At 45.9% G+C, this 14,247-nt stretch overlaps 2 protein-coding genes across 2 annotated transcripts in view; one reads left to right on the forward strand and one right to left on the reverse strand.

Moving 5' to 3' along the window:
- Nucleotides 1-1,035: 1,035 nt before the first annotated feature.
- On the forward strand, nt 1,036-2,877 carry LOC306919748 (transmembrane and coiled-coil domain-containing protein 4-like; the record flags this gene model as incomplete). The annotated part of the gene is made up of 1 exon (XM_079496300.1): nt 1,036-2,877. One exon carries the CDS (start codon nt 1,036-1,038, stop codon nt 2,875-2,877), a length of 1,842 nt encoding a protein of 613 aa, XP_079352426.1.
- Nucleotides 2,878-6,008: 3,131 nt separating this feature from the next.
- LOC306920363 (CD81 protein-like) overlaps nt 6,009-14,247 on the reverse strand; it is a 41,838-nt gene continuing 33,599 nt past the window's right edge. Inside the window, exons 5-8 of the mRNA XM_079497101.1 lie at nt 13,937-14,050; nt 13,299-13,400; nt 12,685-12,768; nt 6,009-10,445 (exon numbers count right to left, since the gene is read on the reverse strand). Of these exons, the coding sequence (XP_079353227.1) occupies nt 10,383-10,445; nt 12,685-12,768; nt 13,299-13,400; nt 13,937-14,050 (363 nt within the window). The 3' untranslated portion in view covers nt 6,009-10,382. The remainder of the gene's footprint in view (nt 10,446-12,684; nt 12,769-13,298; nt 13,401-13,936; nt 14,051-14,247) is intronic.

The raw sequence follows: 14,247 nt of genomic DNA on the forward strand, positions 1-14,247 counted from the left end.
GGTGAAAAGTAACTTGTATGTACTTAAGTACTGTACTTTACTGGAGTATTTCTAATTGTCAATACTTTTACTTGTACTCCATTACATTTCAGAGGCAAATATTGTACTTTTACTCCACTACAATTATTTGAAACTTTTAGTTACTATAGTTACTTTGTAGTTTTTGATTATTGTTACAAAACATATATACACTTTATTCCTATATACATTTTGGCCATTTGAAAATAGCCGATCTACAAGCTCACAATGCGTCGCGTTGCATCTCTGGTACATTTTATCAATTCAGTGCTGCATTCAAATGTAGACTTAATAAAACATAGCAGCCCTACAAGTATTAAAGGGAAAAGGAAGGACAGACAGATGTCCATATATGGACAAATAATGGATATGTTGTTTTATTGATTTATTTATGATGATGATGATGACCAACACCGATTTGTGCGTGTTTCATGGGTGCCTCTGATACGACCATATATGGGCGTATAGGACGGATCATCGGCGGTGTGGCGTACGTATAGGTGTGAGATTTGCGTAGCGGCCCAAAAGTTTCAGGAAGTTTCCAAAGAAATCAAAACATTTCCATAATTAACCTCATAGACCAACAACCCGGAAAGCTGGCCATAGGAGGGTCTACCTCCCCCCCAAAAAAAGTAAAAGAAAAAGTTTAATTTACAACAAAACATTAAATTATGAAGGTTTCTGCCCGACAGGGATGATATAATGTATTTGTGTACATTTGGTCCCTGCAGGGGGAGACATCAATGACAACACAGCAGTAAAGATATAGACTTTGCAAAGTATTGTGTGACAACATGCGTGACGTCACCGTGGCGTGGCCATGAGGTTCAAACAAGGAGATCGGTTCTTTTTGGCAAGCGGCACCGTCCTACATTAAATAACAGCTGAGGCATCAGTAAACTTTTGGTCTACAGCCTCGAGCACAGCTCTGTCCCACAGCAGCAGCAGAAGACTTCACGCCATGACGGAGTTGCAAACAACGTTGTGCAGAAGAATAGTCAACAAACCACAACAACAATGGATGAAAAAGAGACACACACAGGAAGAAACTTGACTCCAGAAGACGGAGGAGGGTCGTCAGCGTTGCAGCCCGGCAGCCAGATGATTGGGAGACAACTGTCGGAACCGGGGCGCTTCGCCTACGCTGCGCTTTGCGCCGTTTCCTTGGGTCGGCTGTTTGGCGGGCCTGAAAACAGAGCGTTTGTGGAACGGTATGTGGAGGGCCTGGCGGTGAGCTGGCTGGGCCTGGACGGGTCCATCATGCCCGTCATGACGGCCTTCCTGTTGGGCCTGGGCTCTGAGGGTTCTGACACCTTCCACTCCATCCTCCAGGCCGACCCGCTGCTGCTGGGTGCCGGGGCGACGCCGATCGTACAGGACCTGGTGTCTTACTCCGTCCGGGACGGTCAGTACGACGCCAGAGCCAGGGTTCTGATCCGTCACGTCTGCTGTCTGCTGCGAGTGTCTCCTCAGCGACTGGAGGAGTTGGAGGACACCCTGGGAGATAAGCTCGGCCGGGAGGCGGTCGAGGAGGAGAGCCAAGAGGAGTCGTCTCGGAGGCTGAAAAGGGAGAGAGGACGAAGGTTCCGGCGGTACCTCCTGGTCGGCTTGGCCACTGCGGGGGGAGGGGCCGCGATCGGAGTGACGGGCGGACTGGCGGCGCCCCTGGTGGCGGCGGGAGCGGCCGCTGTGCTGGGAGCGGGGGCGGCCGCCGCCCTGGGCTCGGCTGCCGGCATCGCTGTCATGACTTCCCTGTTCGGAGCGGCGGGCGCCGGACTGACAGGATACAAGATGAACAACCGCGTGGGAGCCATAGAGGAGTTCCGGTTCCTCCCCCTGAGTTCATCCAGGAAGCACCTTCACCTCACCGTGGCGGTGAGCGGCTGGCTCGGTGGCGGATGCGACTCTTTCCAGGCGCCGTGGGGAAGCCTGGGAGACGGCTGCGGCGAGCGCTACTGCCTGGCGTGGGAGTCCCGCTTCCTCCGGGACCTGGGTTCGGCCATGACTTCGCTGCTGGAGGGCCTGTTCGGCATGGCGGCCCAGGAGGCCCTGAAGTACACGCTGCTGGCGGGCGTTGTGACGGCGCTGGCGTGGCCGGCATCTGTGCTGGCGGTGGCCGGTGTCATTGACAACCCCTGGTCCGTCTGCCTTGCGCGCTCGGCCGAGGCGGGTAAACACCTGGCCCATGTCCTGCGGGGCAGGCGCCAGGGCAGGCGTCCCGTCAGCCTCGTAGGCTTCGGCCTGGGAGCCAGGGTCGTCTACTACTGCCTGCAGGAGCTCGCAGACAATGGCGAGCGAGGCCTGGTGGAGGACGCGGTGCTGCTGGGCGCTCCCGTCCAAGGCTCCGGAAAGGCGTGGGAGAGGATGTCCGGGGTGGTGGCGGGTAGGATGGTGAACGGCTACTGCGGCGGGGACCGCCTCCTGGGGTTCCTGTACCGAGGCTCGGCCGCGCGGCTGTCCGTCGCCGGGCTGCAGCCGGTCGACGCGGGCAACGGGCGGCGTGTCGTCAACGTGGACCTGTCCTCCGTGGTGAAGGGACACCTGGACTACGTGCGTCACATGGACGCCATCTTGGTGGCGGTGGCTGTGGCCACCGGAGGAGTCCCAGGAGACTCCGGTGGTCTTTCTCATCAGACGGTGACCATAACAGAGGGTCTTCTACCTCATCAGACGGTGATCATAACAGAGGGGAAAGCCGACGACATCCCTGATGATGATGAATACCTCGAGGAGCAAGTCACCGAGAAGCAATCATCGGTTGAATGGAGCTCCGCACGAACGGGTGAGACTGTCCCACAAGTAGGAACGGGTGAGACTGGCACACAACTAGAAACGCGTGAGGCTGGCACACAACTATAGAAACGCGTGAGGCTGGCACACAACTATAGAAACGGGTGAGACTTGCACACAAGGCCACAGAGAGGTGACGGAGGAAGGAGTGAGCAACGGATGAGATGTTTCTGACTTGCTGGATGACTCCCTGAATGACAGGAGCATCTGATGGTGCAGAATTAGAGTCCAGCTCATGCCACTCTTTAAACTAGGAAGGATAAACCCAGAACCTGGCTTGATTTTTAGTTCATGTTCAATTAAAACAAGAATCAGCCTTGAAAATGGAGGTACGCCATAAAAAACCCAGACCGAACATAACACCTTTATGACCTAGAACACGTTGCAACGTTACATGTTGTGAGCTTGTAGGTCGGCGCTTTTCACCATTAAAGAAATTATAAGTTCTAGGTTGAAAACGTGTCGAGGGGCTGAGAGGATGCACCCTGGACCAGTGAAATAACACTGGGACAGTCGTTTTCAACCAGTGGTCCTTGAGGGGGTTCCATGTGGTCCCCAGCTAAAATGATGGAAGAGTTCGTAACCAAATGGACCCTTATAGATCTTCAATTCTTGACAGTGAAAAAGGAAACCAAATGGACCCGGCGTATGGGTCCATTTGGTTCCCTTTTATGCTCTCAAGAGTTAAATCATTGTTACACATGCATTAGTAAATGTACATGTCTACACACATTTAGAGAATCCATCCATCCATCCATCTTCAACCGCTTATCCGTAGTCGGGTCACGGGGGCAACAGCTCCAGAGTGCTCCAGACTTCCCTCTCCAGAGCAACATTAGTGACTTCCTCCTGGGGGATTCCGAGACGTTCCAAGGCCAGTGAGTCGATGTGTTTCCTCCAACTGCGCCTTGGTCTGCCCCGGGGTCTCCTCCCAGTGGGACGTGCGTCGAGGACCTCCCTAGGGAGACGCCCGAGAGGCATCCTAACCAGATGCCCGAACCACCTAAGCTAGCTCCTTTCCAGGCGAAGGATCAGCGGTTCTACTCCGAGTCTCTCTCGTGTGACTGAACTTCTCACCCTATCTCTAAGGGAGATGCCAGCCACCCGTCGTCGAAGAAAACTCATTTCGGCCGCTTGTATTCGCAACCTTATTCTTTCGGTCATGACCCATTTAGAGAATGTAGAATAATAATGTAATGATAATAATCTTGTCCAAATAGTCTTGGGTCTGAGGCTAAATCTCATGAAATGGTGGTGGTCCTTGGCTCAAATGGCAAATAAATAATGGTCCTTGATATGAAAAGGGTTGAAATGAAAACCACTGCACTGGGAAGATGCACCCTGGACAAGCGAAATCACACACCCAAACATGACAAGATGGAGTATAGAACAGCCAAGATTGGTGGGGAGTAAGTGGACCTTATCAACCCTATAACTCCAAATATGGAGCTGGCCTGACATCACAATGATTCTTCTGACATCACAATGATTCTTCTGACATCACAATGATTCTTCTGACATCAGAGACACGGCAGCATGCCTACCTGCTGTATGCATTCACGCGGTGGAAAGTAACACGTACATTTACTTAAGTACTGTACTTATTAAGTAAAATTGAGGTATTTGTATACTTTATTTGAGTATGTCAAATTACTACATTTCAGAGGCAAATATTGTACTTTTACTCCGTCTCCAAATCTGAGGCCATGGTTCTCAGCAGGAAACCGGTGGTTTGTGCAGTCCGGGTAGGGAATGAGGCATTACCCCAGGTGAAGGAGTTCAAGTATCTCGGGGTCTTGTTCACGAGTGAGGGGAGGACGGAGAAGGAGATCAGCCGGAGAATCGGAGCGGCAGGGGCGGTATTGCAGTCGCTGTATCGCACTGTTGTGACGAAAAGAGAGTTGAGCCAGAAGGCAAAGCTCTCTGTCTACCGAGCAATCTTCGTTCCTACTCTCACCTATGGTCATGAAGTGTGGGTCATGACCGAAAGAATAAGGTCGCGAATACAAGCGGCCGAAATGAGTTTTCTTCGACGGGTGGCTGGCATCTCCCTTAGAGATAGGGTGAGAAGTTCAGTCACACGAGAGAGACTCGGAGTAGAACCGCTGCTCCTTCGCCTGGAAAGGAGTCAGCTGAGGTGGTTCGGGCATCTGGTTAGGATGCCTCGCGGGCGCCTCCCTAGGGAGGTCCTCGACGCACGTCCCACTGGGAGGAGACCCCGGGGCAGACCAAGGCGCAGTTGGAGGAAATACATCGACTCACTGGCCTTGGAACGTCTCGGAATCCCCCAGGAGGAAGTCACTAATGTTGCTGTGGAGAGGGAAGTCTGGAGCACTCTGGTGGAGCTGTTGCTCCCGCGACCCGACTACGGATAAGCGGTTGAAGATGGATGGATGGATGGATAGTTAGGCTACTAGTTACTTTGTAGATCTTGATTATGCCCTATACACATTTTGGCCATTTGAAAAGAGCAGATCTGCTATTTTCAAAGGTTTTTTATGAATTTGAAAACTTGAGATGGGACATTCTTCACAATGAGTATAGTCCTACTTTTGGTACTTTAAGTACATCTTGACACCAATACTTTTGTACTTTTACTCAAGTACATTTTGGATTACAGACTTCTACTTAAAAGTATTTCTATATTGTAGTATTTATACTTTCACTTAAGTAACAAATGTGAGTACTTCTTCCACCACTGAAAAAGATGTTCATGTGTTCAATAATGGTTTAAGTGGTTAAAAGATTGTGATGCAAAACAATGTAAATGTCCCAATTCTTCCCAATATTTGCCTGAACATCGTATCACACAATGGTAAAGGTCCTGGTATCCTGCAGATATCTGTATTTCAGCATGCACTTGTGTGAAGTTAGGGGCACCCACTGTATTTATATCGGCCACATGACGTCTTACGTCATCATTTAGTGCACTAAACAAACATTAAAGACCCTAGACTTGTCTGGCAAACGAATTACGACATAAGTGCTCTAAAACATTGTATTATCCTCAAAGTCCATAGACTTGGCTGGCAAACGGTTTATGTCATAAGTGCTCTAAACAATATTGTAATATCCTCTTATGGCAGCCATATGATACTCTTCAAAAGCCATGCATTGGAGGGGATAGCGCCCCTCAAAAACATCAACAGTTTGAAGCAACAACAAAAGGGCCAAAGAAAAGACAACCAGTACACGTTGAGTATTTGTAAAATACATTTAATCCCTTAGTACTTGGGCAAACCAAAGTCGAGAAGAGGAGAAAGGACTCAGATTTGAACCGGCAGCAGGCTGCTATATAATTTGAACGTTCTGCTCAAGGTGACTAATAAGAAAAAAAATGAGAAAAACACTGTCCAAGTGGTGGAAAGTAATTATGTACTTGTAATCTAGTAGCTTTACTTACTTTACCATTGTACTCATGAGCAGCTACACAACCGAGGCAAATATTGTATAGTCAATTTTACAGCTTTAGTAACTTTGCATATTTAGATAATTATTACAAAAACATACATTAACCACTTATGCCATAATATTTTGGCAACATTTAGAAAACGTGTGGGGAAAAAAAACCCACGCAAGATACTTTTAACTTTTGGCACTTTGATGCCAATGTCAACAGTAACAGTTTAGCAGTATTTTATGTTGTACTATTTCTACTTTCACTGACAACAAAAATCAGAACACTTCTTCCACCACTGAGTTTAATACCGTCTTCATTTTAATTTCACTCTTTTAGAGATGACCACCTCTCAGACATCTGTCTCTGCTGCCGGTCAGTCAAACTGCAGTCCTCCCCCTCCCTCACACCTTCAGAGGGCAGTGCTTCTCAAACCTTTTTACCATTTCAGGGGAGCCCCCCCAACCCGTTTAAATACACGTTGGGCACACGGACACCCCCTCGCATAATGAGTGTACATGTACAAATGGAATGGTTCCATTTGTACACTGTAAAACTGAGAACCACGTGCCCTCTGGAGGACGTACCGCACATAACATAATGAGAATAAAAAGGCTTAATAACATTGTCTTTAGTTTCATACACTGTTGGGGTCATCAATCATTAGTACAATACTATAATACTGCAGCTGTACACTTCAAACAAGACACTTTCTGTTTGTCTGGATCATCATCATCATTATCAGTATTAATATTATAGGCATAACGTGTTAACAAGACAACAATGTTTTTAGTTGGACGATGACATGATGACATGTGTGAGGGTGTGTACAGAGGTGTGCGAGGAGTACAAAGTGTGTGTGTGTGTGTGTGTGTGTGTGTATACTTGTATTTCTATACTTCGATGAATAGACGTTGTTTCCTGGTCCTCATAAGAGAAGTGCATAAAAAATAATAATACATTTTCACAATATAGCAACATATTGTGAAAATGTATTATTATTTTTTTTTACTTTACGCTTACATTTAAGGAACAGATACATGTTGGTGTTGGGATTAGGATTAGACATTTATAGGTTTAAGGGTTGGCGTTATGGCCGATTTATACTTTTGGCAATTTTTGGCATTTAAGGTTAAAAAAGGAAAAAAAGAAAGAAAAATAAAACGTAGACTTTCGCACAAGTATAGTAATACAAGTGTGTGTGTGTGTGTGTGTGTGTGTGTGTGTGTGTGCGTGTGCGTGTGTGTGTGTGCGTGTCAGACAGACAGAGCAACCGTTTGGCAAGGCAGTGTTTAGAGTGGGTGGAGGAATGAGTCTAGTTGCCACGGCTACAGATGGTGTACAACTCCCTCCCACCCAGACTGTGATATCCACTGGTTATTAAAAGGCAGTGACAACAGCTCCCCTCTGTGGTGTAGCTGAGTAACAGCAAGGGGCCTCGGGGCTGACAGGGAAAAGTCAGAAATGAAATGCTGCCTGTTGGGCTGAAGGCAGTGTGACACGCCCGCCCTCTGTTGGGAAGACCGTGCCACTGCATCGTGGCAGTGGAGGCACACGCACCCAGCCAGCCAGAGATATAACAGACACTAGGCACCCTTTGCTTTTCATGCACAAACACACACAAAACTCAACACATCCGTGGCTCTCGTTGCTTTGTACAGTACGGATAATGTGGCATCTTTGTAGTTTTTTAGCTCCCCGATGGCCTCATCCAGCAGTCAGCCATATAAACACTACTGTCACCTCCACACGGGACTACAATGTCATAGCACTGGACTACAATGTCATAGCACTGGACTACAACGTCGTAGCACTGGACTACAACGGCGTAGCACAAAAAGACGGGCGGAACAAGAGTCAGGAAGCTGACTTAGACGATACAAACAATTGGAGGCAAAGGTAGGTTTTTTGGGGGGGTTAGATATGCGCTCAAGTTATATTGTCGCTGTCGGGTGTAGACCTTGTATGTCCAAAACTGTTACTTTCCTGGGTTCAAATTCCCCCACAATAGCAAAACATAATTTTTGCTACTTTTCCTTGATGCTGTTATGTGTCAAGCAAAATGGAGATAAGAAGGTTTGTGGCCGGACAGCAACCATATAAACCATGACCACGATAAAAGGGTTAGTACAAAGATCCAATAATAGTAGGAATACGTGTGAACGGACAGAACCATGAACTGGCCCGGACTGGAACGGACAAAAGAGCAGAACGAGACGAAAAGGGCAGAACGAGAATCAGAACCAGATTCAGAACAACCTAAAACCCAGCAGACTCCTTTCACCTGGACATTTTGAAAACACAAAGACCCAGGACATAAAACAAACAAAAAAGGCTTGTAGTCTATGGGCGATAATTTGGGACAATTCTCTCAGGCAGTGACAGACAACAGGTCGATTCCGCCACACATGGACAGACAAGGAGGGGACAAGGAATCTCCACGAAGGAACAAATGTGCATGTAACACCCCGGTAAAAAACAAAACTGTACAAACGATCAAATCTTTGGCTCCTTCTGCGACGTCGTGCCTCCTAAAACCCCAGTTAGAAATGGATTAGGCCCACAGACTTTTTCTATCTCCGGGACCCCCCGATCTTTACTATAAAATCCTAACTCTGAGAGTTACAGTCTCGTAACTTCTTAAGGACCCCTGGGGGGGGGGTGTCTCCGGACCCCAGTATGAGAACCACTGTCCTAATCGCTCTCATCTCTCTGCGCTTCCAACGTTTTCCTTGGAGGTGTCGAAATGTTCCTGAACGAACAGAATGATAATACTGTGTAAGATGCTTCTGAACCAACAGAACGGTACTATATATATATACTGTATAAGGCGTTAATGCGTTCACCTTCCTATGGCTTATCTAAGACTGACAGTGCTCCGAAATAGGTCTCCATCGTGTCGTCATGCGCAAGTTGCTCCCAAACCTAGTTATCGGGGGTGCCCCCTATATATAGTGCAGCTGCTTTAATATCCTTAAAAAAACAACAGAGAAACATTTTCTACATTCGCCTGGTGTCCTGCTCACGTCAACAGTGACTTGGGGTCAGCAGGCCACATACATGGCAGTTTAACCACTATACTTCATTACCGGGGTTCCCAAAGGGGTCTGTACTTGTACCCTTCCTTTCCCCCCCCCATCTCTCTCTACACCTATCTCTTTGCTGTTGGGCTATGGTGACATGCTCAGAATAGGGACGTTAGGGGTTAATGTAGTCAATTACATGGTCAGATATATATATAAAAAACTACAAATCCCAGAAGCACCAAAGTTAAGCACAATACATGCTCCTTCTGACATCTTTCAGATTTTTCTTCTTCCTTTTTTGTTGTAAAGGGAAGTGATAAATGCGAATTGACGCCATTCAGAACTTCTGACAAGATTTTTTCCGGACACACCTGCACCCCAGATGTTCTGACTGACCGTCCGTACGTCAGAAAGGAGCATGTTATTGAACTGTTAGTCTCCTTGGAGCAGGCTGGCCACCACCACATCTTTAACACAACATCTACGCTCTTCCTCTGACACGCCTGTCCTCTAGGGCCCTCTAGTGGTCAGTTCTGTCCGATAAAGGCAAAGGCAAACAAGCGGCGGGCGGAGAAATAGAGGTGAGATGCAAATGCCACATCCATGCTTCATTAAGCACTGCTAATATATATATTTATATACAGGTATTGTATTTATATACATAATACAGTGAGAAAAAACTAAACAAACAAAAATAATCATACAAAAGATTAAAACTGTATGGACTTCAGCAAAAAGAAACCGTAAACGTAAGAAATAAACGCTAAAAGGTGTGTGTGTGTGTGTGTGTGTGTGTGTGTGTGTGTGTGTGTGTGTGTGTGTGTGTGTGTGTGTGTGTGTGTGTGTGTGTGTGTGTGTCAAATAACAGAACAGCATCAGGACTAGCTATAAAGGTCCACAGTGTTAAACAAAACGTTCTATGGAAGAACAAATACAAAAAAAAGATAACTTTCTTCTCAAAATTTGAGAGACTAAATCTGGCAAACAGGGATGTATGAGATTGAGATATGACTGAGTTGTATAAAAAAAGAGAAGAGAAGAGAAGAGAAGAGAAGAGAAGAGAAGAGAAGAGAAGAGAAGAGAAGAGAAGAGAAGAGAAGAGGTTGTCCTGTCATTGGTGTCCTGGGCAGAGATCGCCCCCTGGTGGTGTTTTAGTAGACAGGGCTGTTGCGGATCCCACAGCACAGCACCATGCTGAAGATCATCTCGAAGATCTGAGAGAGAGAGAGAGAGAGAGAGAGAGAGAGAGAGATGATGATCCATCTTTCTTTTCTTTTTTTTCTCCACAATTTAGGTCGTTTTGCCAATTTATTCCTCTCCACATTCATTGCTGTGTTGTCAATGCTGTTGTATCCTAGGAGCCCCCACCGGGAAGGTGCAGAGCCTTCGTCCTACTCCTCCCGCCCCACCCTCCCCGCCTGTCTTCCCTCCCCCAAACACGGGCCAGTTGTGTTGATGTGGACACCAGACAAAGCCAGATGGATGCACCACGGTGAATTTGAACCCACGACCTCCATGGTGGTGGGCAGTTAATTTACCATTGCGCCACCCGAGTGCCCAATCTACATCCATCTAATCCTCGCTCCTCAGTAGTGATGGGAACTTTCGTTAATTTCAGTAAACTGGGTCATCGTTCAGTCGTTCAGTAAAAAGATCTCGGTCTTTTCTCGATTTCGGTCGTTTGGTTACTCCCGTAAGCGATAGGATCTCCCCTGCACAGCAAGCCAGTCATTCAATCGTTCACGTTCCATAAACAGTGGAACGCCATGTGACGTACCTTGAGAGAACTCTATTGGCCGATAGCCAGGCTGACCGTCATTTCAGGCTATGGGATATTCCCTGGGAATGGATGGGAGCCTGCTGCTTGTACACTACTAGACTAGCACAGTCAGTTAGCATTGGACATTTGCGGTCGTAATGGCTAAATACGGCAATAAATTATGAATTTGTCGAATATCTTAGTTACAACTGAGTTGATTTTTGATTTGATCTATTTATTAGATCCCCATTAGCTTACTATGAGTCACAGCAGCTACTCTTCCTGGGTGTGTTTTTTTAAGGGTAACTGTTGCGTTATGGCAGAGTCAGACGATCTGTGCTGTCCTCACTTCTCAGTCACTCCCTCCCTGTCACCAACCATTGTATCCCATCTAGATGCCTTCTCCTCGGGCACAACTTCAGGGTTATGTCCCCTGTCTGTCCGAGACCATCAAAAAATTGTGATCGGTGATCACAATTTAAATAAGCATAAACAGACTATTCCACATGAACAATGTTGGTATTGGTAAAATTAAGATAGGAGGGGAAATTAATATATAATTTATATCCACAAATAAAATAGATTTTCGATGTAACATCATCAAAATATTATCATCGATTAATATTATCATCCATTCCCTTTATACCAATTTACTCTATACTAACTAATTATAGTATTATTAAGTCTATGCTATTAATTCAATTCCATATTAGCCTGTGTTTATTTTCCATTGATATGGAAGTGATACAATATCCCCATAATAGTGGTGCCTTTAAACAGAAGATAGCTATTTAGAATTTTAGATAACCAGTCACTCTTATTCCACTTTATTGTTTAATGTTTCTAAACGCTAATCATCATGACGTTATTTTGCACTGTACATGTTGCAACCAGAGGGCTACAGTCAGTCAGTCAGTCATACATTATTAGACTCGCCAGACCCAACTTTACCCAAGTCGGACATTCGTTCACACTCGTTGGCTGGCAGACCGGTCGGTTGGTGACGCAGCACTTCGTTCAGAGAGTGAGGGAAGAACGATGCATTTCGTAGTCCGTCTCTCAGTCACCAGTCACAGCACTTTGAACGAAGAACGACACATGCATTTCGTTCTTCTCTCGGTCATGCAGTCATAGACGTGGGAGCACGTGCTCGCCCTCCAGGCTGAATGAGAAGAGCAGCCGGCGAATCCCCGTCCTCGCATTTGCAAATGAACGGATCGTTCACGGAAGTGACCGGGTCGGTTTCGTTCACCATGACCGACAACACTACTCCTCAGTGGAATACCATGGAACATAGGAACCCATTCCATGGGTGCTGCAGGGCCCTAGCACCCACTGAGAAAGCATAGCACCCATGATAATGGGTGATAATTGGCAATGGAGTAAGACAAAGGCTCTATGTCCTCCCAGTAGGGGCTCCTCACTGGCAGGTGCATGAGTCAGTAGGATACAATAGCATTGACAACACAGAAATGGTCATGGTACCGACGAGGCAGCCGGTTACATTTGGAAAATAAAATCACAAATATCGGCCCACCCAAAAATAAATAATACAAATAATAGGACTCAGATTGCCAATATATTCGGTAACCTTAGTGTTTATACTTTAACACAAGATATTACAACACAGATATGCCTACGTACGGAGAATGTAATGTAATGTATGTAATCTATTACTCTAAACCTGTACTCACCATGATGACAGCAACTACAAGGGCGGCAATACCGATCAGATAAATCTTAGTGGAAAACAGCTCCTCGATCCTGGAATGACAATTCTACCATGATGGAGAGAGGAGGAGAGGAGAGTCACAGAGTCAGTAGACAGAAATGGTATCATCTTATAATGAGCATGTGGGGCAAAAAACAGCTATCTCCGTTTTTCAACCTTTTTATTTTCTTTAATAAATCTGTGCTATTGAACACCCTTTACATCTGTGTGTGGGTTTTACAAATATTAAACCAATAAAAAGTATTAAAAAAGCACTTCTGACTAAACCTCCTAACTCCATTGGATCCTTAAACTGTCAAACCTTAACCCTAAAGGTTAAAGTGGTGATAACATTAGGACACATTCAAGACATCTGACAATGTATAAAGTCAACAACTTTGATGAGGCATTATTGTGTTGATTACTTGATTTTATTAATTTCCTGAAAAGTTAATATTTTGGACATAGTTGGTTTCTGCCCCACAGCAGAGGTATGAGGATAAGGTTCAAAATGGGCAAAGTGCTCTTTTAAGATCAGAACACACTTGAACATCTTGAAAATGCGTAACGTAATTTAAATAATAAATTATTTCTTACCACATTGAGGCTCTGTGACTGGGGACAGAGGTTGGTCACTCCCAGTGTGTCTGTGAACTTGTCCAGAATGGATGTCCCCACTCCCTTCCCACAGCAGTTCAGCTGAAACGCAACAAAAAATATTGGTTGAGAGCGTGTTTGTGACAGGGATTTGTGCTTGGCTAAGCTTTACCTTTGTGTAAGAAACAAACTACACTTGCAACTACCCCCCCCCCCCCCCCAAAAAAAAATAAACAACTTCAAAAGTAAAAGTTGCTTATTGTAAGCAAAATAATATTTCATCTTGGCGTCCGGCTCTGCTAAATTGTTCTCCCTGCTCAGCACAATTAGACAGTCATCATTAAACATTAAGAGCAGGGATATATATACAATAACAACCCCCCCATGAGGAACAGAACTAAACAGCAAACAACAACCTGGAACCCATATGCAGAAGGAACGCAGAAAGAATGCAAACTAAGGTGACCTTAAATACCCAGCTGACCCAGGTCAGCTGATTGCCACATCAGTGTATGACGTATGGGTTTTGCATAACACTGTATACACCCACATAATGCAGCGTATTAACCCCTCAAGTACAATATGCTGCCTGAAATAACATCGCAACGTATCTACGCATCATTACTTTTCATTCTCACCGTTTCGTGGAAGACCTTCAACACTCCGGCAGCAGCCTGCTTCTTGTCAGGGTCAAGTTCTGTCTTCACCTTGTCATAGATGGCATCATAGTAGGTGGTCATCTCCTTGGATACCTGTTGAATGCACAATAACATGTTTAGTGTGTGTGTGTGTGTGTGTGTGTGTGTGTGTGTGTGTGTGTGTGTGTGTGTGTGTGTGTGTGTGTGTGTGTGTGTGTGTGTGTGTGTGTGAATTTATCAAATATCACATATTGCAGCCTAATATGCAGTAAAGCTTTCTCTTTCTTTCTCTATATGTGCCAGTCCTACGG

The sequence above is a fragment of the Electrona antarctica genome (genome assembly GCF_951216825.1).
Source record: "Electrona antarctica genome assembly, chromosome: 3".
Lineage (NCBI taxonomy): Eukaryota > Metazoa > Chordata > Actinopteri > Myctophiformes > Myctophidae > Electrona > Electrona antarctica.